This window comes from Antennarius striatus, chromosome 6, assembly GCF_040054535.1.
Source record: "Antennarius striatus isolate MH-2024 chromosome 6, ASM4005453v1, whole genome shotgun sequence".
Classification (NCBI taxonomy): Eukaryota; Metazoa; Chordata; class Actinopteri; order Lophiiformes; family Antennariidae; genus Antennarius; species Antennarius striatus.
The window spans coordinates 17638903-17662777 of NC_090781.1; the positions used below are offsets into that span (position 1 = coordinate 17638903).

At 41.7% G+C, this 23875-nt stretch overlaps 3 protein-coding genes across 3 annotated transcripts; 1 reads left to right on the forward strand and 2 right to left on the reverse strand.

The window, feature by feature from the left end:
* The first annotated feature begins 210 nt into the window (after positions 1–210).
* On the forward strand, positions 211–13525 carry arrb1 (arrestin, beta 1). The gene is made up of 16 exons (XM_068317004.1): positions 211–406; positions 3842–3872; positions 4315–4375; positions 4529–4573; positions 4996–5192; positions 6381–6440; positions 6561–6628; positions 6797–6932; positions 8530–8614; positions 8689–8761; positions 8907–9044; positions 9287–9370; positions 10190–10213; positions 10342–10412; positions 10714–10762; positions 11675–13525. Exons 1-16 carry the CDS (start codon positions 387–389, stop codon positions 11784–11786), a joined length of 1254 nt encoding a protein of 417 aa, XP_068173105.1. The 5' UTR covers positions 211–386; the 3' UTR covers positions 11787–13525.
* Positions 11799–15588, reverse strand: or55e1 (odorant receptor, family 55, subfamily E, member 1). The gene is made up of 2 exons (XM_068316505.1): positions 14584–15588; positions 11799–11816 (listed from the first exon to the last, which is right to left on the reverse strand). Exons 1-2 carry the CDS (start codon positions 15586–15588, stop codon positions 11799–11801), a joined length of 1023 nt encoding a protein of 340 aa, XP_068172606.1.
* A 4209-nt stretch (positions 15589–19797) lies between these two features.
* LOC137596705 (olfactory receptor 52N2-like) lies at positions 19798–20742 on the reverse strand. Its single transcript, XM_068317417.1, has one exon. The coding sequence runs from the start codon at positions 20740–20742 to the stop codon at positions 19798–19800; it is 945 nt and encodes a 314-aa protein (XP_068173518.1).
* Between the last annotated feature and the right edge of the window lie 3133 nt (positions 20743–23875).

The window sequence follows — 23875 nt, forward strand, 5'->3', positions numbered from 1 at the left end:
AGCTGGTAGCATGACGCTGATGTCAGACTAAAATACATGATGTCCTCAGGGTGTTTTTTGTTTTAACACATTTTACTGGTAATGAGTATGACAGGAGAGGAAGGGAGGTGAGAGAGAGGGAGAGAGAGAAGGGGGGGGTGAGTTAAAGAGGAGGAGGAGCAGAGCGGTGGACTCAGTCGTTGGTTCAGTTGCAGCTCAGACGGAGGTTTTTCCTCCCGCTGAGGAGAATCTGACGGAATGACGACAACTTCCTGAGGGAGAGAGAGAGAAAGAGAGACAGAGAGCGAGATCCTGCCTTCAGTTTCCACGGTGACGGCATCCTTCCATCCTCCTCCATCAACACGACCTCTCTGTCCAGCAGCTGTTGACTTGTCTGCATCGTCAGGATGGTAGATAAAGGAACCAGGTAAGATTTCATTCTGTTTCCCTTCCTTTCATTCTGCTGCCGTTGCTCAAGTGTGTGTGTGTGTGTGTGTGTGTGTGTGTGTGTGTGTGTGTGTGTGTGTGTGTGTGTGTGTGTGTGTGTGTGTGTGTGTGTGTGTGTCAGGAGAACCACACTGTGTTGTAACATTACATAACGTTCTGTCAGAACCTTGGGTGTGACGTCTGTGTGAGACGTACTCTGCTGGTTTTCTGTGTTCAAAGCGTTTGCTTTTACCTACATTTTTGCCTTTATTTTGAAAGCAACGATAGACAGGAAACAGAAATAGCAAACTGAGAAGTACTTTTGGACAAAGAATCAGTTACTGTTTAAGAAAGTAATCAAATTACTAATTAATCTAGATATGCTGCAGAAATTCAAGGGTTTTTTTCTCAAAACATGTCCAACACCTCCAGTAAGTTTCAGAGAAATGATTCTGTGGTTTTTGTGTTATTGGGGGAAATGTTGAAAACCATTCTCTCCATCGATGTTAAAGAAATGGAGAAAATAAGTCACGGATCCATCCCATCATCTGGATCCTCGCTAAAACTCACCCTCCCCTGAAGTTCCATGGAAATCGATCAAATAGTTTCTGGGTAACAGCCACAGAACGTGACCTCATTGCTGGACTTCTGTGGCGTTTAAGAGGTGCACCTGAATGCAGCATGGCGTCTGACTGTGTGAGAATGCATGACAAACAGTCCATCAGGCCCAAGGCTCCATTACTGTTTGTTAGCATCTATTAGGATTTGGCCAAACTTCCTGGGATCTATCCCATTATTTGGATCTAAACTGACCTTAAACGGGTTCCTCCTTCCTGCTTGGAAGATTTTGTGTTGCCATGGTGACAAACAACTGAAGAAATGAAGTGGAAACAAACCTGGTCAGAAGTTAATACTCATCAGAATTAACTTCTGCTCATCTGTCTGCAAAATAACTCTAAGTTATCTGTTGGTTTTGATTACATTTTGTGCTTTGGAGGATTTTTGGGTCAGGATATTTTGATTGAATCTTCAGGTGGATTCAGGTCCTGGTGCAGATTCTGGATAAGGTTCACCTTGTCTTTGTCGTGAGATTGAATATTTTTAACATTCAATAGATTCAATAGATTGAATCAATTAAGATTGAATGTTTTTAACATTCAATATTATGAGAAACAAAAATAATCAGATGCCAATCAAAATATAAGTATCCAGATGTGGAAGACATTTTTTACCGCTGTGTGGATTGAGGTCTGGTCCTTTAAATGTGGATGTGACTGGGGTTCAGGTTTCCCGTACAGATATGACACTACACCTACAGTTAGATCAGATAACGTAGCTCCAGAGTGGATTTCTAGAACTGTAAAGGTCTGAAGTTCTGTCTGGACCAGAAACAGGTCCAGATCCCCCATTGTGGCATATCAGATTTGCAGTATTTTCTTTATTGATGGAAAAACTTGTTGACAGATTCCCTAAGAAGGAATCATGTTTTAGATTGATCTTGATAAAGTGGAAATATATTAGAACCATGAAAGCAGCATTGAGCCTCAAACGCATTAGAAGGGTTTACATGAAACATCTGGAACGGAAACAGCTGGTTCAACGTCAGGAGAATCCTCCCAGTGCAACAGGAAACGCTTCCGGAATGCCATTTTCCCCATGATAAAAGCTGTGAAGGTTCCGTGTTCTAGGTCTTTGTGCTCATGGTGGGCGAAATCGAAACAAAGCTAACCGGTGGGGAGGAAATGATTCCAGCACCGGGGAGTTGTTCTATCAGGAGTACTCCGGAAGGAGAGAAGGCAATGAGGACTGTCGGGACCTGGACAGAGTGGCTGGAGTCGGTCCTGATGAGAGTCCAGAAACGAATGTTCTGCTTGGTGATTTGATGTTAATGTTTAAGACGTTTCTGTAAACACACACCCCTGGATCTGTACCACAGAGCGTCTGTTTCGAGTGTGTGTGTGTGTGTGTGTGTGTGTGTGTGTGTGTGTGTGTGTGTGTGTGTGTGTGTGTGTGTTTGCAGGCTGAGTTTATCCGAGTGTGTGGTGTCAGGAGAATATTAATGAGCTCAGTGTGATCTGTCAGACATACAGAGCAGCTCAGAGCGCTGCTGATTCACAGCTAACCTTCCTCCTTCCTCACGATGAAGATGATGCTTTAATACCAGCGGTTCATTTAAGACGGAACCTGTTTCTGTCATGGCCTCAAACCAAACAAAGCGAAATGCTGACAAGTTTTTAACAACAGGAAGACAAAAAAAAACTTCTCAACTCCTCAAAATAACTGAAGAGTTGAAAATAATGACTGAAATTCAACCTTAACTTATCCGTTTCAACATATTTGTATTATAAGGTACGTACTTTAGTGTTACGTGAAGTGTAATCGGCCTTCAGAGTGAGTTTTTCAATTGGAGCATCGTGGGAGTCTTCGAGCAGAGAGATAACACACCATCAGATATTGATCGGTCAGTTAGTCCCAATCAATCAGTTTCAACCGAGGAAAACCGCCATCCTTCAGTGACACAAGATATTCAAGACACACCAGACATTTCTTCACCAACATGTCATTGATGAGCATGATGCTATGCTGGTCTGCCCACCAGACCAGTAGGAGATGGTCCCAGAGCTCCCAGTCACTGGAAAAGGAGGATTTAGAATAGTATAGAAATACAGAGCAAATGTTGTGTATCACTAAAATATTTGACTGGATGTAAGAACATAAAAGATAACATAACCAGGATGTGTAATAATCTGCAATAAATTCTAGATCATCTTAATCTGTGAATGAGATTGCACCAGCCGGTGTGTGCTCATATTTAATTGGACTAATTGCAGAGATGATGCTTAGCAGGTAATCGTATGCTGAACGAACTCCCAGAAGCCAAGACGGCTTCCGGGAAAACGGCGTCCTGATGCTGCTGATTGATAAGGATCCATTCAGGAGGAAGCTGAAAGCTAATGGAGCCGCAGCGGCTAATTGATGACAGCGTTAACACAGAGGACGGGGGGGGGGGTTGTAATGTCAGACAATATTAGACACAGGCCATGGAACAGGAAGCTGCTGCTGCTGACGACAACGACGACAACGACGACAGCGACGACAACGACGACGGCGATGATGATGATGATGATGATAGTGATAACCTCAGAGGTCCCCTTAAAGATAAGACTTAAGAAATAAAGAATAACTTGAATGTTGTTCAAATCTGAATATTTGTGGATGTAGCCATTTAAAAATTAAGGACATATTAAAGGAAAATAAAAATATTTGTCTCGTACAGAATATTGTTGGGACAACATTCTTGTGTCAATAGTTGAATGGATGCGCGGCAAGTAGAGAGATTCCTCTCCACTGAATACCAGAGACCAACCTGAACCAGTAAAAACAGATATTGTGGATAAGAGTTATTTTCCTCTCACCTTCTTTTCTCTGTTTTCAGAGTGTTTAAGAAAGCCAGTCCCAATGGAAAGGTGAGTCCTCCTCTTCCTCCTGTTCAAACCACTCAGAATCCTTTAAACCCTGGCTCCAAACAGACGTGAGCATCGCAGAGAAATCTGAACCTCCCAGAAAAATCTGAACAATCCAAAAAAAATGAGAACCTCCCAGAGAAATCTGAAATTGTCATATAAATGTGAATTTACAAGAAAAATTTGAGCATTCCAGACAAATCTTTATACGTGAGGAATTAAGTTTGCGGACACCTGCAGAGACTTGAAACATGTCTTGGAACAATGTGTAAAAGAAACAAGGAAATTAACAAAATTCAAAACAATGGAAACAAGCAAAAAGTCTTAAAAAATGAAGAAATATGATAATATTTTTGGTTGTCATAGTTGTATTGGCAGATTGGATGCATGCTGTGCTGAGAGTTGATTCTGATTGGTTGAGCTGACACCTGCGTTCCTCCCTCAGCTCACAGTCTACCTGGGGAAGAGAGACTTCGTGGACCACGTGGATTTGGTGGAGCCTGTCGGTGAGATCAGTTTTTACTAATATTGGTTAAATTGTCCATAAAGTACTGAATATTACTGTTTTTTTGTTCCTGGATTTACATCAAAGATTAATTTAACAAAATAATAATGACTATGAAAATAATAATCCTCTGGTGTTTACTGACTTCCTGTAGATGGCGTTGTACTGATAGACCCCGAGTACCTGAAGGAGAGGAAAGGTGAGAAATATGAGCCACCAGATGATTTTTGTGAGTATTTGCTGCATTCAGTGTAATAGGAAATTTGGTCATCCCAATTTTTGGAAAGTGATTTCTGAATAGGAAGGAACTGTAGATCCACGAGGAAACCAAGAAAATCTTCTGGCATTGTGTTAGACATCACATGACTTGCTGGATGTACCTTGAGATCAGAGGTATCCCATTTAGTCCAATGAGGAGTCCCTCAGGGGTTCATGCTGGAACCTCCATTCTTTCTATAAACGCCAAAGTCAAAGGAATATTTCAGTAGTCAGTGAAACTTCTTGCATGTCTTCAAAGATCATTTTATCTCTGTGTCTGAAACAGACAGAGCTCAAAAATGAGTTAAGCCTAGCTTAGCACAAAAATACTGGATGTCATGATGTGTTCTCCATTTCCACCAGTGTTTGTGACGCTGACCTGTGCCTTCCGTTACGGTCGTGAGGATCTGGATGTCCTTGGCCTGACATTTCGTAAAGATTTGTTTGTGGCAAACGTCCAGGCGTTTCCTCCACTTCCCGAAGAGAAGAAGAGTCTCACCCGTCTCCAGGAACGCCTGATTAAAAAACTAGGAGAACATGCTCACCCCTTCACATTCGAGGTACCCAACCTGCCAGACTCGTTTAATGACCACAGCGTGCTGTATTCATTTATTGACTAATTATCTTTATGTTCAGCCTTTACGGGGCACTTACTGCCCTGAATTTATTCCTGTAAGGAAGTGGTTCCTGCCCTCCGTTATTCATATCAAATGAAATGTTTGGTGTCAGGTTGCAAATTGGTTCTGAGATTTTAACAGATGGAGCTCGTTGTGATGAGAGGGAAGACGGCATCAGGGGAAATGATGAACTCCAAATGGTTTAAAAACTTCTTTACACAAATTTTATGCAAATCACGGCTTTGTCACGTTTTATTCCCGAATCTAAAATTTGTTTTCAATCCTTTGTTGTAGTGTGTTTTTTTTCTAATAATTGTGGAAAACAGAACATAATGATGGTTGAATCTAACCAACACATGCTAAACACATGCTAAACTAATGGTCAACAGGTCGAGTCCCTTAAACTGCAATTGATGACTACATGTTGTTATTTTATTATTTGTGATTTATAGATGTGTAATTTGTGGTAACAGTTGAGATCAGTTGATTGATTGATTGATCGGATTATCTCAGGATAACAAGCTTCATATCTGTTTAAATGCTCTCAGTCTTTTTTATGACGGGACCTTTCCAAAGGAACATGTGAAGACGGAGCACTGACCTATTTTAAGTTGCATGTGGAGTGTTTTGTACCTGAATCTCCATCAGCGTGGGACTAATCCATGGGCGGGCAGATGAATGGAGTGTTTATTTGAAACGTGATGTAAAAAGCATTCCGTAAAAGCTTTTGGTCTTTAACAGGCATCAAAGCGTACATATGCAATGATTATTGTAAAAAATAAAAATGAAAATCAACAACCACATTTATTTCATAAAAGTAAATATATAGTTTAAACAAGTTTGGCAGGCCAGATTACAAAGCCAATGGGGCCGTAAATGGCCCGCGGGCCATAATTTACCCATGCCTGGTATAGTCAAATTTCTAAAAACACGCTGAAGTTTGAATAACATCTCCAAAACTGTGTTTAGGTTTAAAATAAGAACAAAGTCATCAATTTCATAAAAGCATGTTATTACAAAAGATGGTAATAGAGATGAGTCACTACTCATAACTCCACTGGTGTAAAGTGAGGTGATGAACATAAATAAAGATCTCTTGCTTTTTAAGTGATGTTACCTTCGTGTTTTTAGATTCCTCTGAACCTGCCTTGTTCCGTCACCCTCCAGCCGGGTCCAGAAGATACTGGGAAGGTAAAGACACTGTTTACTTCTTCTTCACCATCAGCTGCAGACGGAACAGGTTAAACACCTCCTCCCGGGTATTTCTAAGAAACCTAGAGATCTGCTAACGAAACAAATCTCTGTCTTCAGGCCTGCGGAGTTGACTTCGAGGTGAAAGCTTTCTGCGCAGAAAATCTGGAGGAAAAGATCCACAAAAGGTAAAAGTGAGTTGGCTGCAGAAGGAATCCAGAGATGAATTATGAATGGAACAGAAATCACTTGTGCATTAGCAGCTTCCTGTGCAGGCAGAGAGTATCGCTGCTGACATAATCCAGATGAAGACTTCATCCAGACTGAGTGGCATCAGTTTTGTGTTGTTGTTGTAGGAACTCGGTGCGTCTGGTGATCAGGAAGGTGCAGTACGCTCCAGAGAAACCTGGTCCTCAGCCGACGGCAGAAACCACCAGACAGTTCCTGATGTCGGACAAACCCCTGCACCTGGAGGCCTCGCTGGACAAAGAGGTAAAACCGCGAAAAGTGGCTAGCTTGAATTCTACAGTAAAAGCAGGAATAAGATGACAGGTAGAGGGGAAGGACTTGTTCAGCCTGGTGATCACATTGTTTGTAAAACAACCTGCCTGTTATTTTGTATTATTTTTAATTTATTGACGGGGTTGTCCTCCTGTAGGAGCTAAAGAAACTAGGAACCAATGTTGGCTGGGTATGGTGTCTGCCCGGAAGCATTAACCTCTGAACACTGAAAGCTGAATGTTTTGCTATTTGATGTTAATTATTGGTTGACTTAACTGAGAAACTTAATAGAAATAAAACAGATTAATCAAACATAAAGTGGCGTTTTGGACATTTGATAACCAGGAAACGCATCTGTGCGTCATTCACGTAAGTGTGGTGAAATACCTCAGTGAAATAAAGCTTGGCTTAGCCTCTACAACCCCGAGGATCAAATTCATTCAGCAGAGGTAGAGATGTAAAAGTTACATTATGGTACTACAGTATTTATTCATTATGTGTTGTTTTATGCCCTGTAATGATTTCTAGTAAGTCTTATGTAATAGTACTTTTGTATTGTGACTATTAATGACATTTTTAAATGACAAATGGAGATTATAGATTGAAATTTAATAAATAACAACTTATGAACAATTTAACTTGTGAACAGCTTCCTGGAACCAATTGTGTTCGTAGGTTGAGGACTAAGCGTACCCATGATATTGATTTGCTGTCCAGCTGTAACTGTCTCCATAAAATAAAAGAGTCAAAGCCGGGAACAGGTCGTTGAAGCTGAAGTACCAGATGAAGACGATGTTCTGGATTCAGGGGATGAACTATTAGCCTTTGGCCTTTTAAAGGTCAATGAGGATCGGGTCGTTGGAGGCTGGAACTGGCTAACAGAGTGATGATTCTGTAGGCCAATAAGACGTACAGTGCGCCTTCTCGTATTTGCGCATCAAAGCTCGCTACTTCACCTCATTGCGGATTTTTGGTAGGCAGTCACAAAAGGAAAAGAAGAAGAAGAAGTCACGTGATACCGTACGCGCATTCTATTGGCTGATGGCATCAGGAAGTGGCTATGTTCCGTGAGTCTCAGACTTAGGTGAGACACAAAAGTGCTTTAAACAGTCGATAAGAGTGTGGGAAAATGTAATACAGATAAAAGGTGGTTTAGTATCAGTATGGGGAGGGTTCATAAAGGTTTAAATTACCATAAATAATAAGATCAATAGTTTGTCGCTCTAATGCAGAATTCGTTAATCGTGTGTGGTTCCTGGAACGCGTTAACCGCGAGGAATGAGGGCGCACTGTATTTTATATATCCTTCAGAAGACACCATGAGTATCTCCATCACTTAATCAAAGCATCTGGATGTCGATCTATGCAGCTGGCATCATCAGATGTGTGTGTGTGTTTGTGTTTGTGTTTGTGTTTGTGTGTGTGTGTGTGTGTGTGTGTGTGTGTGTGTGTGTGTTTGTGTTTGTGTTTGTGTGTGTGTGTGTGTGTGTGTGTGTGTGTGTGCTCTCCAAATGTGTGTTTCCTACTCTCATTTCATGTCTTCTAAAATGCTAATGCTAAAATGCTCCAAAATGCTTTGTTCTCTTAGATCTATTACCACGGGGAGCCGATCAGCGTCAATGTTCACGTCACCAACAACACCAATAAGACGGTAAAGAAGATGAAGATCTCAGGTACATCAAAGCTTTGGTCTTGCTCTCCGTCTTCACCTGTTTGTTTTGCTGACGTCTGATTTATGCCTCCGTAGTGCGACAGTATGCAGACATCTGTCTGTTCAACACAGCTCAGTACAAATGTCCAGTGGCCACCGAGGAGTCAGAGTGAGTTTCCCAGCATGAGGTCCGTTCCGTGATTGTAGATTTTCAGATGTCCTCTGAGCTTTTTATGAACTTCTACACCTCCTTGGACTAGAACAAGCGTACCCTGATTTAAATTGTCTGATCGTTGGATTCATTCTGTGCTCAGTGACGTCGTCGCTCCCAGTTCAACTTTCTGCAAGGTCTTCACTCTGACTCCCTTCCTGGCCAACAATCGGGAGAAGCGAGGCCTGGCTCTGGATGGAAAACTGAAGCACGAAGACACCAACCTGGCCTCCAGCACGCTGTGAGTCCAGCAGGGCTGTTTGGAGGATGTTTCACCTGTCCGTGTTCATTGGCTGGTCGGCCTCAGATGATGGTTTCCAAGCTGAGCCAGTCTCCGAAACCAATGAGCTAACGAGTCGTTTAATGTTTGCTGATATTTTCAATGAGCTATTTTCTCCAACCTTAATCCAAACGTTTTTTGATAGTCACATACAGACAGTTTGATGAGTGATGCCTGTCTGCTGATTGGTCTGTCCTTAACAGGTTAAGAGAAGGAGCCAATAAGGAGATCCTGGGTATCATTGTGTCGTACAAAGTCAAAGTCAAGCTGGTCGTGTCCAGAGGCGGGTCAGTATTACAGAATTAATCTGTAAGTCTTTGCTGCTAAACTTGTTATTAATGCAGCTTTATCCACTTTTCACTGCTACAATGGCTTTTTTATATTGTATATATTTTGTTGTACATGCGGAACCTTCAGACTTAAATTTAAAAAGTACTCACAGGCTTCTCTTTTAGTATAGAAGACTTTCATCCAAGAAGTTCTCAATGAATGATGTGGAGTCTGGAGTATTTAACACCCAGTCAGGTTGTTAACGTCCAGAGATTCAAGAACCTAGCCGTTAGCAGCTAACCAACTGCGTTTTCACCAGAGTCTCAAGTTCTTTAATGAACCTGAAATTTGAGCTGATTTTGAAAGGAGCTCAGGTCAGGTTGGCGGTGAAATTGGAGAACACCAGGATGTCTCTCACATATCGGATGACGATGACGATGTTGATTAGAGGTGAGGAAGGCTTTTGGATGAGACGTGAAATGTCTTCAAACCGTAAAAGAAGTCCTTCTCTGTAAACTTTTGGAATTAGAGTCTGCGTATTTTTGTTTAAAACTGAATCACATCTAGCATTTACACCGAGAGGATGTTTCTGTTTCCAACGGGAGACGTCATTCCTCTCCTTCACTGATGTGGGAAATAAATTAGCACGATTTATCTTGTGACATTTGGAAGATTATAAATACCCTCCTGAGACAGCACTAAAGGGATGAACAGCTCAGATCACACACAATCTTCTCTTTAACGGCTCCGGATCGTCATGAGAGTTAATGAGTGCATCAATAGGAATGAGTGCTGCTGCTGCGAAGCTGACCGTCTTAAATGTTTATTGATTTCAGACTCCTGGGAGATCTGGCAGCGAGGTAACCTTTCACATTATTATTGAGATTTACAAAGGTCACCTGAACGTCTCACTGAATGCAACTATTGGTGGCACGAAAGACGTGTTGATATTGATTGGTGATCGGTGACACGATGATCTATGTCTTAGTGACGTCTCTGTGGAGCTGCCGTTCACGTTGATGCACCCGAAGCCGTTAGAAGAGTCCGCCTACAGAGATGGTGAGCCATGTATATGACCTCTGACACCTACCTGCTGACTCTTAACCTTGTGTGCACAGGTGTTGGACATATATCCCCCATTCCCCCCCATCTAAGTTAGGTCCCTGATTGAGAAAAATCAATTGACCACTTAACCAGCACAAGTAGATCGGGGAACAGCTCAAAATGGACTTTCAGAAACTGACCTCACCTGGAATTAAATAAAAATGTGCACAAAAGTGTAATAATATTGATCCAAACTGAATGATTATGTGGAAATGAATTCTTTCAGCCATGTTTTCTGTCTGTCTTCCTGCTGCAGCTCCGGATGAAGCTCAGATCGACACAAACCTGATCGAGTTTGACACAAAGTAAGCAGCTGTCTCTCTTACTGTCTGCGCCTCCCCAACGGCTTGTCTGATTGGCTGCTCTCTGCTTTACGTTCTCGTCAATAACCCTGACAGCAGAGCAGGTTTCCTTTCATCCTGCTGAAGCATTAACCCTCATGTCTCCTGAGCCTCAGCCTTAATGCGTTTTAATGCGCGCCGCCGTCGAGCTGCAGGAAATGGGCTGTAAACTGGAATCTCACCCGTCAGAAAATGGCTCCTCTGCGTTTTACAGCTCATGATTTCACACTCATATAACAAATAATTGCTTATTATGATAATGTATACACCAGAGATTAACAGCGTTTGAAAGGTGAGACTGTCTCTTCTCAATTTGTTCAAAAATAATTACATCTTAACTGTAAAGGTAAGTATTTCCATTGCATTTAAGTGACACAGTTAATGTTAGATCAGGGTAAATTATTCAGAAGCAGGAGCTTTATTTATATCAGATAGAACACTTGAAAATGCATTATTGTTTCAGCATCTATTCTTCAATGTGTAATAAGGCAAATTAGCTCCAACACACGGGTCATTCACACTGATCCCCAGTCGTCCCACCAATAAAGGCCCAAAGAAATAAAAAAACAAATGGCTGTTATTTACTTTTAGTAAATATAAAAGTTGAAATTAAAGCACCTTGATTAAAGATGCTTTAAGATGATTCAACTGGAGTTTGGATGTTGCAAAGAAATAATAAGTTTCCCCTGATCCCTCTACTTGTGCTAAGCTAACAACAGGCCGCATGAAACAGAGCCATGTTGATTCCTCTTGTGGCTCAATGTGCCAGTTTCATCTTTCCTCTCCCTCCATCGCTCATGACTGTTTCCTCGCTTCATCTAAAATCTTTTCCGTGTGATGTCATGATGTCATAACCCTCTCCTCCTTCTCCCTCAGTGACGATGACATCATCTTTGAAGACTTCGCCCGCCAGCGACTAATAGGAGCAAAAGATGAAAAGGAGGAAGATGAGGAGCCGGTCAATTCGCCTAAACTCAACGACAGATAAAGATGGCGGGCGTCACGGCTGCCACTGCTGCTGCAGTAGGGCAGAGCTGACAGAGGTCACCCTTAGGTCAAATCTGGAAACCCATTAAACACTTGGCGAGGTGGCGTCTGTGTTCACGTTTATGTTTCTCCTCTGCGTCCTGCTGAGGTGTAAAAAGCTAGCGTAGATGTCAGTGTGTTTTCAGACGGAGCAGCTGTCCACTCCTCCGCCAGCCGGCCAGAGACGGGACCCGACGGCGGCGGCGGCATCATGATGACAACTGGTAGCATGCCTCTAATGTCACTTTGTTCTGTGTGTTTCCATTAGGGAGTGAACAAGAGTAACTTTATATTGACTTTAGTTTGTCATATCAGAGGGTCCAACTAAACAACATGGTTAACTTTATGGGACAATCCACGAGCAGATGGTGGTTTAAAGTCAGGCGAAGCTGCAGGGGGAGGAGTCAACTGAAGGACGCCCCCCAAACACACACACACCGCCACGTGGACCTGAACTGTAAGAAAGTACCACCAATCAGCTGAGAAGAACCAATGGCCTTGTTTGCATGAATTACAACAGGATTTTAAGTGATTTATTAATGTCATGAATTATCAACCTGGACATGGACACATGGTTGTGACATCATCGGTATTTAGATGAAGCTGTCGTCAGAGCAGAGGTTGTGTAAATGTGTTTTAAATATTTTTTAATGATGTAAGAATCCGATAGGTACAGTCCCCTCACACACGTCCATTTGTTAGTGAGGGTGTGTATTAATTAGCCATCCATCTTTTTCAGCATCACATATTGATGGTCTCTCTAAGGAAGTTTCTGACTCATTTTGCAATGGCTAGGCTAATTAGCAAAGTAGCTGAAGGCAGCTAGACCTCCAGATCCTGCATGTGAGATCAGCTAACATCCATCTTTCTCATTATAATGTTGTAAATGCATAATCTGAATGTTTTTATCTGTACATTCTTATTGATTATAGTATTGATCAAGTTGTTTTTGAGGGTTGAATACTATTGAACAGGCTTTATCTCAGTATTAGTAAAATCATGCCAACAAAGGGCCGATGATGCTTATCTTGATCCAGTTGCTTATAGTGGTGAAACATCCCGTCTGCATGTCTGGGTACTTTAATTTTGATTGACTTATTTTTATTTTTCATGATGTTTGCAAAATATTTTTTCAGACGTTCTTGCAATCTCAGTGGAAAAGAAGGTGAATCCATTACCCAGACACACCTCAAACTTTAAACGACTCGTGCTGATGTGGCTTTAGTGATTACATTTAGACTGTGACAGAAAGGTTCGGGTCACAGCTCTCTGACATGTGCAGATTTCAAATTAAGTTCTAGAATGCACCAACAGAACTGTTCCGGTCGGACTCTGTTTTCATGTTGCATTGAGAAATAAATTCAAGCCAGCGGTTGACTTTAAAGATGGATTCAGGAGGTGATGTAGCTTTGACGTCACCAGCAGGTTAAGAATTACTGAACATTTCCTTTAAAGAACAGATGTTATATATACAGTATATAGAGTGACTGAAACGTCCCTCCGTCTTAAGTGTACAGTTGTGTTATCAGTGATGTGTGTGATGATGGAGGGAAGATATATCTGGGTCTGGTTCTCCTCTGTAACATCACAGGAAAAAGGTCAACAGCAAGCACTCAATTTGTTTGTGACAGTATTTTAATTGGCTTTTATTTTGACAGGGCCAGGAGGAAACCTTTATCCACAGTGAATAAATAAAGAGAAGTTTACGGAGTTTTGTGTGTTTGTGTGTTAAATGACCCCGAGTCACATCTTTCATAGAACTGCTTCAAAGATGAGGACTGAGATGAAAGATCAGGTTCAACTCATTTAAAAAAGTTTAGTAAAGGCTGTTTTGTAGGTGAACTCAATGCATGGAACATGATGAAGAAAAAAATTAACTAGTGTGCACCACAAAGAAAGGAGCTAAAAGTTGTTGGTGGTTTACAAAAGATAAAGAAGGACAGATCTGTGTTTTAACACCTCAGGGACAATGATACCTTCCGCTCAGAAGGAAACGCGACTTGTTAAATAATATTTCTTGTTAAGTTGTTGTTCTGGATGTTATTTATAAAAGCTCTTGCCACCTTTACAGATTTTTGTTCTCAGGTGATTTTAAGTCTCAGGAAGACCGGATGACTTTATAGCAGAGCGCTTGTAGGTCTTTACCTGTGGAGAAGTTTTCACCATAGAACATATGCAAGTGCAGTACCTTGAGATACGAGTTTAATCCGTTCCGTAATTTTCCCCATTTAAAATAAATAATATAACTTAATATATTCTAGCCTTGTAAAAAAACGCCCCAAACCCTCTACGTTATGGGAATTTTTTAAATAAACCAATAGACATGTATACCTGTGCATAATTAATATATGCAAGTTTGGGAAAAAATGATAGAGTTTGAAAAGAAATACAAAAGTCACGAGAACACACAAGCTACCTCTTTACTTCGTGAACGAGAATGATGATGTGTCCATCTGCCAACTGGCACAATAGTCCTTGAGAAGCAGTGTTACCGTCCAGAAGCACCGATTGTACCTCAGATTTTTGCTCGTATGTTGAATAAAAACATGGACAGAGTGATGGCTTGTATCTCAAGGTGCTACTGTAGGTCGAAATAAAGATCCCGGTAGAGGATAACACAAATGTCTAGGCAGACGACACAAGTTAACTCTGAAAAAAGCAGATTTTGAAAGATTGTGTGTCATGCAACTGAAAAAATCAAATAAAACCATGACATAATTACAAATTACAAATATTCTAAATTAAAAGTTTTGCTTTACCTTGTCAGATTCGTCCTTTCTTCCAACAGGGAAGACTTTAGCCACTATCATTGTCTTTTTGCTGCTAAGCTTAAAAATCCTGAAAAATCCTTTCCGGATCTCTTTGGTCCGGACGCCATAAATAATGGGGTTGACTGTTGCCGGGAACAGAATGTACATGAGTCCCAGGAAGGTGTTAACGTCCGTCGGTATGGGGATGTTCAGGTTGTGAGAGAGGAATGTGACGCTGCCCACGAGGTAGAAACACATCATGATGATCAGGTGAGTGCCGCAGGTGTGAAACGCCTTCCAGCGGTCCTCTCCAGGCGGCGCCGTTCGTAACACCACCCTCAGGATCTTCATGTAGGACAGGAAGATGAGCGGCACATCTACCCCAACAAAGCAAAGGATCACAGCCAGGCCCATCACTCTGTTTTTCTCCGTGCTGTCACATGCTAGGCTAACCAGTGCCATGTGGTCGCAGTAGCAATGCTGGATGACATTTGAGTCGCAGAAATGCAGTGCACCCGCCAACCCGACCAGAGTCCCCATGACGGAGCCACTTCGAACCGCAGTGAAGAGGAGCAGCTTCACAAACATAGTGGAGTTGATGATTTTGCTGTAGCGCAGTGGCAGGCAGATGGCCACGTAGCGGTCCAGCGCCATCACTAACAGCAGTGTGGACTCCAGGGAGGACAGGAAGTGAGTGAAGAACATTTGAGTTAAGCAGCCGGCCAATGAGATCTCATATGCGTCAAACAGGAGCCCGAGGAGTATGTTGGGGACGATCGTGGTCACCACCATGATGTCGACAACACACAGCATATAAATAAGGAGGTACATGGTAGTGTGCAGGGTCTCCATGTTGTGGATCACATAGATCAGCAAAGAGTTTCCCAGCAGCACCGACAGGTAGGACAGAGAGAACGGAAGCGCCAGCAGCCGCCGGTGTTTCTGCAGCTCAGGAAAACCTCTGAGAACAAAGGTGTTGTGGGAGAAGTTGTTGGGTAGCGATGCCTCCAACATAGCGCTGACTTATGCAGAACTCGGTCATACATGTAGTCAAACCTTCAATGTTCTGGAGGATGTTCATGATGGCAACAGCGCTAGTTCTACTTGTGTGCTAAAGTTGCACAGATTTTTCATCTCAGCCATAAAAAATCCTACATCAGTATTCAATTGATGTGAAACAGAATGTAGACAGAGCATTGTGGGTCCACCTCATTTCATTTAAACCTTCTTCTTTGGTATTAAAAGAATTATAATTGTACCAGAGACGGGGGAGGGGGGATACAGAAATAACCCTTTCTATCCAGACAGGAAGACGAACTAGTAGGAGAGGAAATTCAGACACACCTGTGACTAAAAAAAGGAGGGAAAATCAATCGATGCAATTTGGAGGACGGACGGAAAGGAGAGTAACAACAGGAGGATTAACAACAGGAAATGCAGGGATGTTCAGCTAAAACCACGCTGTTGGCTTCATTCTAGGAGTTCGGGATTAAATTCTGCAGACCTGCTTGGAACAGCCTTCACCTCCAGAGTTGAGAAAGAATGTCTCTTATTTTAATTCTCCTAGCTGTTCTTGTTCAGCTGGATCGAAATGGGTATTTCTGAGTGCCTTCGGGTCATCTTCCCTGATTTTCCTGGTCCTTGTTGCTTCATAAATGAAAATGACTTTGACTTCTGCTGTTTTCCAGACATGAAGATCACACGTGTTGCTGTTGTAATGACACGTGGCTGGAGATGCATACACCACTGGATAGAGAAACCAGTTAGGTGACAAATCGAATCACAAACATGTAAAGTATTTCAACTAAAATTGTTTTAAGAAGAAAATAATGGAAATAAAGTTTTTTCCTCTTAAACAAGAAAGCTTGGACACGAAGAAGAGCCTGCCTTGCTGTCAAATTCACATCTCTAACAAATATTGTTCATCTCTTTTTTTTTCAGTCAAACTCAATAATGTCTACATGTTATTACTGTGCTTAGCACTTTATTTATATTTACTTACATTTTTATTTGACCTGTGGTCCCGCTTTAGGTTACTGTGTTTACGCACTTTATTTTATTTTACTCATTTGCTTGGTTCTTATATTTTTAGCATTTACTGAGGACAGTGATATCCTCTTGTTTAGGCAGTTTTACCTCTTTTATGTATGCACAATGCTGCTATCTTGTATTGTCTTGTAAGTTTTAAAACGTTTGTGCTGACTAAGTACACCTTGCCCAAGACAAATTTCCCCGTGTGGACAATAAAGTTTATCTTACCTTATCTTATCTTATTGCCAACAGGAATGTCACATTAAAGGCGTAATAAAAAAGTTAGGAACCGTATCCTTTGAAAGGAGAGGTAATGTTACTCCTTGATAGAAGCTTCATAATTTATGTTGTACTTTAATTAAATATATCATCTCATAATAATAGAAACTTGAAAATATTGCAGAGGATGAAAAATATGACTGACAATGAGGCAAGTTTGGGTCAAAAACGACAATCTGTAGCCACAAGAAGCAGCAAAATATAAAGTTCAAACAACATCAAGACCCCCCCCCCAAAAAAAGAGAATGAATTTGACAGATTGGTAAAAATGAACATTTAGACTAAATTCATGAGGAAGGGCAATTTTACTAAGAACAATTGAAAGACACACAAGACAGTAAGTGTGAAATTTGACAACCGAGAATGGAAACCTTCAAAATAAAACATAAATAAATAAAAACAAAAACAATTACAAAAAACATTTAATTTTTGTCTATGTCTCTAAAATATAGAGCAGAAGAAGAACATCTACTGCAACTGATAATATCTGAGAAGTTTGCAGTCGGTCATTGGCAACAAGTGAACTTTCCTACCTGTCGTTCGTCAGTCGGTCGTCAGGACCTCGGTCCACTCCGTCCTCATCTTATAAGTGAAGCCCAGAAGTTCCACAGGAAGACTGAGCCCAAAAGCAGCATCAGTTTTATTCCTCCCTGAGCCTATCAGAGGAGACGGATTTAAGATCCTCCAGAGTTTTAATTATCCTACAGACTCTACACTCATTACTTTCTGTCCCAACATGTTTTTGTTTTTCATGATAGTGTTCTTCTCATTATGACTAAATTCCACTTCGTGGAGGTGAGATGATAAATAATATTCATCCTATAGGTCATCCATTTTGTAAGGAAATAGTTTGTGGACTCAAGTCTCTGATGTCACAAACAGCTGGTTTACTTCCAAGATAGTTACTTTTGGAATTCTAGTCTGAAATCCAATTAGAGTGTGGCACATCCCTTCAGGAATCCTGGAAGCTAATTGGCCCTGAGGTGAAGGCAGCAGAGTTTCCACTGAGTGGGACTCTGGGATTAATTATCTGCCCAGCTTCATTCGTCTTTTTGGTCAGACGGCCCAGAGCTCCTGATGTAATTACATTCTGCTGCTCCGGCTTTCATCAATAATCATGAGACAAAACTGACGTCAAGACTTCCTGCTGGATTTCAATTCAGCTGTTGATCATCTGAGATTGTCGTTCCACGCATTAATGGGAAAAATCTTCTCTTGATCAAAAGGGGATCTGGTTTCACCATGTCCATTGCTATAAGGATGAAAATAAATTAAATAAAAATTAAATAAACTATCTTCATTTTTATCTTATATTCTTGAGGGATTTAGAGAACAAGTCCTTTTAGAGAACCACTGGTTTTAGAGTAGATAAATGATGGGTCCATATATTCCTTTCATGTCCACTGTCTCTATCTCTCTATCTGTAGCTACATATGTGTGTATATTTATATATTTATCTTGATCGCTACATCTCTATCCTGCATCTCTATCCTGAGGTATTATACAGCTTGATTGCCACAGGCATGCAGAAAAGATTTCCTATGTCGTTCAGTAGTGTGTTTAGGAAGTTTCATCCTACTACTGAATGACTTCCATTGTCCCATCAGCGTTCTGTACAGCAGGTGGTACTCATTGTCCAGGATGGCCCTTCGTTTGGACAATGTCTTCCTCTCCAACACTATAGTCAGTGAGTCTAACTTTACTACAACAATGTCACCAGCCCTGCAAATCAGTCTGTTCAGCTTGTTGCTATCCCCCACCCTCAGACTGCTGGACCCTCGAGTACTTGTAGTCCCGATCAATGTTCACATTGCACAATGGCAGTATCATAGCCTTCGATGTGTGTCCGAGATGTTACCAGTTTCCCTTCTTCAGTGTTGACATGGAAGACTGGCAAAGGAGGCAAACGTACTTCAAAAATTTTATAGTAAAAAATTGTGGTAGGTTTTTGTTTTCTTATTTGGTCCACCTTCCCCACTCATTTTAATGTTTTTAATTAAGTTTGAGACCAAAAACCAAGGCCTCAAAAAACCAAACAAAAACCCAAGGCTAGCTAAGTTTTTGTTAGTGTTACTGGCATAGCACTGTGGCATAGTATAGTTGTCTGCACATGTACGGTTACCTAACTTCAAGAAAATCAGATTTCATCTGATTGGCTGTCTTGTGTGTCAATCAGGTAAAGCAATGGATGGTAGACTGACGTCTATTTTGTCAATGTCAAGCAGCTGTCACAATTGACCAGTTGATCGGTATCACCTTATTGTGCTCTCCTGCTCTAGCCCCAAACCTAATCCAAAGACTGACCCTAAACCCAAAGGCTAATCCTAACCGTAAACCCAAAGGCTAACCTTAACTCTAAATCCAAAGTCTAACAAAGTCTAACCCTAACCCTAAACCCAAAAGTTAACATTAACCCTTACCCTAAACCCAAAACCTAACCCTAAACCTAACCCAAACCCTAATCCTAAACCAAAACCCCTAAAGTTAATCCTAAACCTAAAGGCTAACCCTGGACCTAAATCCAAAGACTAACCTTAACCCTAAACCCAAAGGCTAACCCTAAACTCAAAAGTTAACCTTAACCCTTACCCTAAACCCAAAACCCAACTGTAACTCTAAACCCAAACCCCAAAGGTTAACCCTAACACAAAGGCTAATCCTAACCCTAAACCCAAAGGCCAGCCCTAACCCTAACCAAAGGCTAACTTTTACCCTTGCGAATGTTTACATTTCTGCGTGAACAGATGCAGGGTTGAATGAGAGCCACCAGAATATGGGTTTGAAGGATGTCATTTTGGTCAAGATGCAGGTTTCATTTTTGTTCCCAGAAGTCTGAGGATCGTGACTTTTATTATGAAGACATTTACATTTCACAGAGCATCCATACAGCCAAGATTTCTTATGTTTTGTTTCTCAATGATTCAAAGTTTGGACAAAGTGACGACACATCAGCGTCTTCAGGATGTGTCCCCGTATCTCAGTGGTCCTGATGCCATAAATGATTGGGTTAAAACAGCTCGGGAAGAACAAGTACATGATGCTGATGAAAACCCGAATGGGTGCAGGAAGGTGGTTTCCGATTCGGTATGACAGGAAAGCAGTTAGGATGATGATCATGGTTACTGCCATGACGACGATGTGGGTGACACATGTGTGCAGCGCTTTAACGCTCGACTTGCCTGAACTGAGCACGGATGTGAAAATGATGATATAAGAGGCGGTGATCATGATGAAGTCAGAGATGGGGATAAGGAACACAGACAACAAGCCAACCAGGTTGTTGACTCCGGTGCTTCCACAGGCCAGTTCCACCAGAGCCATGTGTTCACAGAAGCAGTGGTTGATCACATTCACCCCACAGAAGGGCAACCGTCCTGCTAAAATCACCACCAGCAAGACCAAGAACACGTTTCTGATAATCAGAGGCACTGTGAACTTGAGGAATCTCGGTAATGCCATGAGTTCTTTATAATGAAGAGGCCTGCAGATGGCGAAGTAGCGGTCAACCGCCATCAGCAGCAACAGAGTGGACTGAAAAGCTCCTAACAGGTGAATAAAGTTCATCTGAGCCAAGCAACCAATCAGAGAGATTCCCCTCCAGTCGAACAGGAAGCTCAGCAGCATCCCAGGGATGAAGAAGAGCGGCAGGCTCACGTCCACACATGTGATGATGGCAATGAGGATGTACATCGGCGAGTGGAGGCTCCTCTGCTTGACGATGACAAACAGCAGCAGGGAGTTGGCCAGAACTGATAGGACAAACAGGAAAAAGAAAGGGACAAAAAGGACGGTCCGCAGAGCTCCAAGTTCGTTGAAGCCATCAAGGATGAAGTGTTTGTGCGAGGAGACGTTTGCCATCCTCCCCTCCTCCTAAAACCTCCAGTCTCAGTTGGATTACCTAAAACCACATTTTTACAAAACACAGACACAGTAGCTGGATTCAGAGTAAATATTTCACACCATGCATCACTTGCAATTGTCTGGATTGCTCTATCAGTCTTTCTTAATAATTGACAGAAAAATGTACGGATGGGTTTTTTAAATAATTAAAATACTTGTCCTCTCCAAGGAACCATCACTTTATCGTGGTGGAGAGGTTTGTGTACCCTAAGGATCCTGGGAGCTATGTTGTCGGGAGTCTTGTACTCCCGGTAGGGTCACCCAAGGCAAACAGGTCTCAGGTGAAGGGCCAGACAAAGAATGGTTCAAAAGATCCCATGAAAAATCGAAAAGGGAAAAATGTCACCCTGCCTGGAGGAAATCCGGGGCCCACGTCTGGAGCCAGGCCTAGACGAAGGGCCCATCAGCGAGTACCTGGTGGCCAGGTCTGCCACGGGGATGAGAGGGTTGCCTCCCTACGCCTTAAGGGTGTGGGAGGGAAAACTGACTGTTATTTGTGCATATGCACAAAATATCAGTTCAGAGTATTCGGCCTTCTTGGGGTCCCTCAATGGGGTCCTCGATGGGATCCCTGCAGGGGACTCCATTGTTCTCCTGGGGGACTTCAATGCACACGTCGGCAATGATGGAGACACTTGAAGGGGCGTGATTGGGAGGAATGGCCTCCCTGATCTAAATCCAAGCGGTGTTATGTTGTTGAAGCTGCTGCCCCCACAACCCGACTACGGATAAGCGGTGGAAGATGGATGGATGGATAAAATTCTTGTTAGATTTATTTATTTGAAGGCTTGATGTTGAAAAGCAAATATGAACCATAATATGACAATAAAAGCATCTTTATTTTTAGGGGTCTTTTAGGGGTTTTTAAAAAATAAATCATCTGATTAGCACATTTATTTTTAGCTCAATTTCATGGACCATTTTCTCTCATTTCCCATTCAAGAAGGCATATAGAGAGACTTTCAAGCAATCGACATTGTGACCAGTGACTACTTCAAAAACTCCTGGAATACTCTAAAATATAATATACTGTATAAAGCAATTAAAATACTCTACACACACAGCAGACATTCATTTTTCACCACAATTAAATTGTATAGCAGAAATTGCTTCAGCAGGTAAAAAACACCTTAGATTTGGTGACTTACCGGTAGGTTATAAGATCAGCTCCAATAAGTAGCTACTGAAATGTGAAGTATGAACACCACCCATAGCAGAATGATGGCTCCTGTACACTAAAGAAGAAAAGATCATCTTTATCAATGCTGTAAATATTTTAAATGTTAATAAATATTAAGTCACAGAAAAACAAAACGGGGAATGATTAGCATGAATCATTTTCCCTAACTCCCCAACAGCAGAGGATAATTCTTTCTCCTCACTATCACATAGAGGAGGAAGCCGAAAACTCTGACAGTCATCAAACAACTCAGTCAACAATTTCACATCACATCAAAAAAAAAAGAAGCATAGAAAAGTCAAAATAGTCAAATTGATGATGTCAGCCAATGACCAGAAATGAGTCAGAGATTTGAGTTATGGATGTCAGAAGGCATTCTGTCTTCCCCACCCATCCCTGCTGAACCACTGAGTCAGTACTTTAATACCCTCCATCTGACGCTGCCATTGGCTGCAAAGTTCAACAAACCTCCGCCAAGGCAGGTCAGTCTCGCCATGAGGTCATCACATTGCACCGTCAGTCCCCTGATAGGCTGACTCTCATCATGTGACTCCTAGATCCTGAAATCCTGCCCCTAGAATCTGGATCACATTGGTCTCAATATTAGTATAAGTTATTCTAGAAAGAAAATTGATCTAGCTGATGGTGGTTTTCTTCAGGTTCTGGATTATACCATCGTAAACCAGCAAATACAGCTCTGGTAACAGGAAGACATGGTTCGACTCCAGATACCAGCGCAAAACCCACGGACAGAACCACGAAAACAATGTTGGACTTCCCGTGTTAGTTTAAGCTCCTCTGATGTAGATTTGATACATCATTCCTGTAATCTTATTCTGTGGAGTTGATTTAAAAAGGTGACACCGCCATCTGCTGGCCTGGCATGCACACTACAGCATTTTCAACTCATTTCATGGATCTGCGTTGTTGAGGATTGTTTCCAAAGTTGTTTGAGCCCAGACTTTTTTAAAACTCAAGGGAAATCCTTTGACCTCTTAAGTAAAGCTGATGTTTCCCAAACGGACCCTATTTTCTTGTGTACTGTGTGTTTGCATTACATGTCAATGGACATTAAACAGAAATAGACCATTCTTTGTGGTGGCAGCTGTTTATTTTATTCGACCATGCTCTCAGGAGCTCTTGTTCACGTGATTCCTTCTGGCAGGTGCACCGTGATTGGTTGGGCGCTTGATTGACAGGAAATTGGTGGAGTTAAAAAGCGTGACAGTGTCAGGTTTTCAAGTGAGCTTATTCAAATAATAATTGGGGAGAATATGAATTCTTTATAAGTTCAAAGTTTGTTAATGTACCTTGCATAACCACAGGATTCGATATTGCACAACACAGCACAATTGACTTTGTACATCTTTGTTTTATACCGAGTGTATTCTGATGAGTTGCACGAAATGAATTAACCACAGCACCTTCCTGAAAAGGATGGCACATGAATAAAAGTCTTGAAAGCGGTTGTCAAACTCTGACAGGCAATTGTCAATCTACTCCGTGTAGAGTGCACTACAGATCATGGTGCTGCAGCTTCGACGAGGATGTTGCATTTTTCGTTGAAAATGAACTATTTATTCATTTCTTGAGTCAGCTTCCGAAATGAATGTCTCTTTTACCATCTTTCCATCTTGGAAGAACCTCTTGTTCTTCATGATGAGGTGGCGGCTTTCACTTCTAAAGTTGGCTGTGAGAAGAATGAATGCTGTCCAGGCAACTGGCTTTTTATTTCCTTCACCTCAGCTCATTTTTTGGTGTAAAGTCAAAACAAGGAATGGAACAATCCGAAAATGCCGCTGTGTGTTTCTCTTCTCCAGCATTAAGATTGTAGACGAGAAGATGAGGCAAATGCACTTTGACAATGTCATAGTAAAAAAAAAGGCCTAATCCCTTTCCACATGAAAGTGG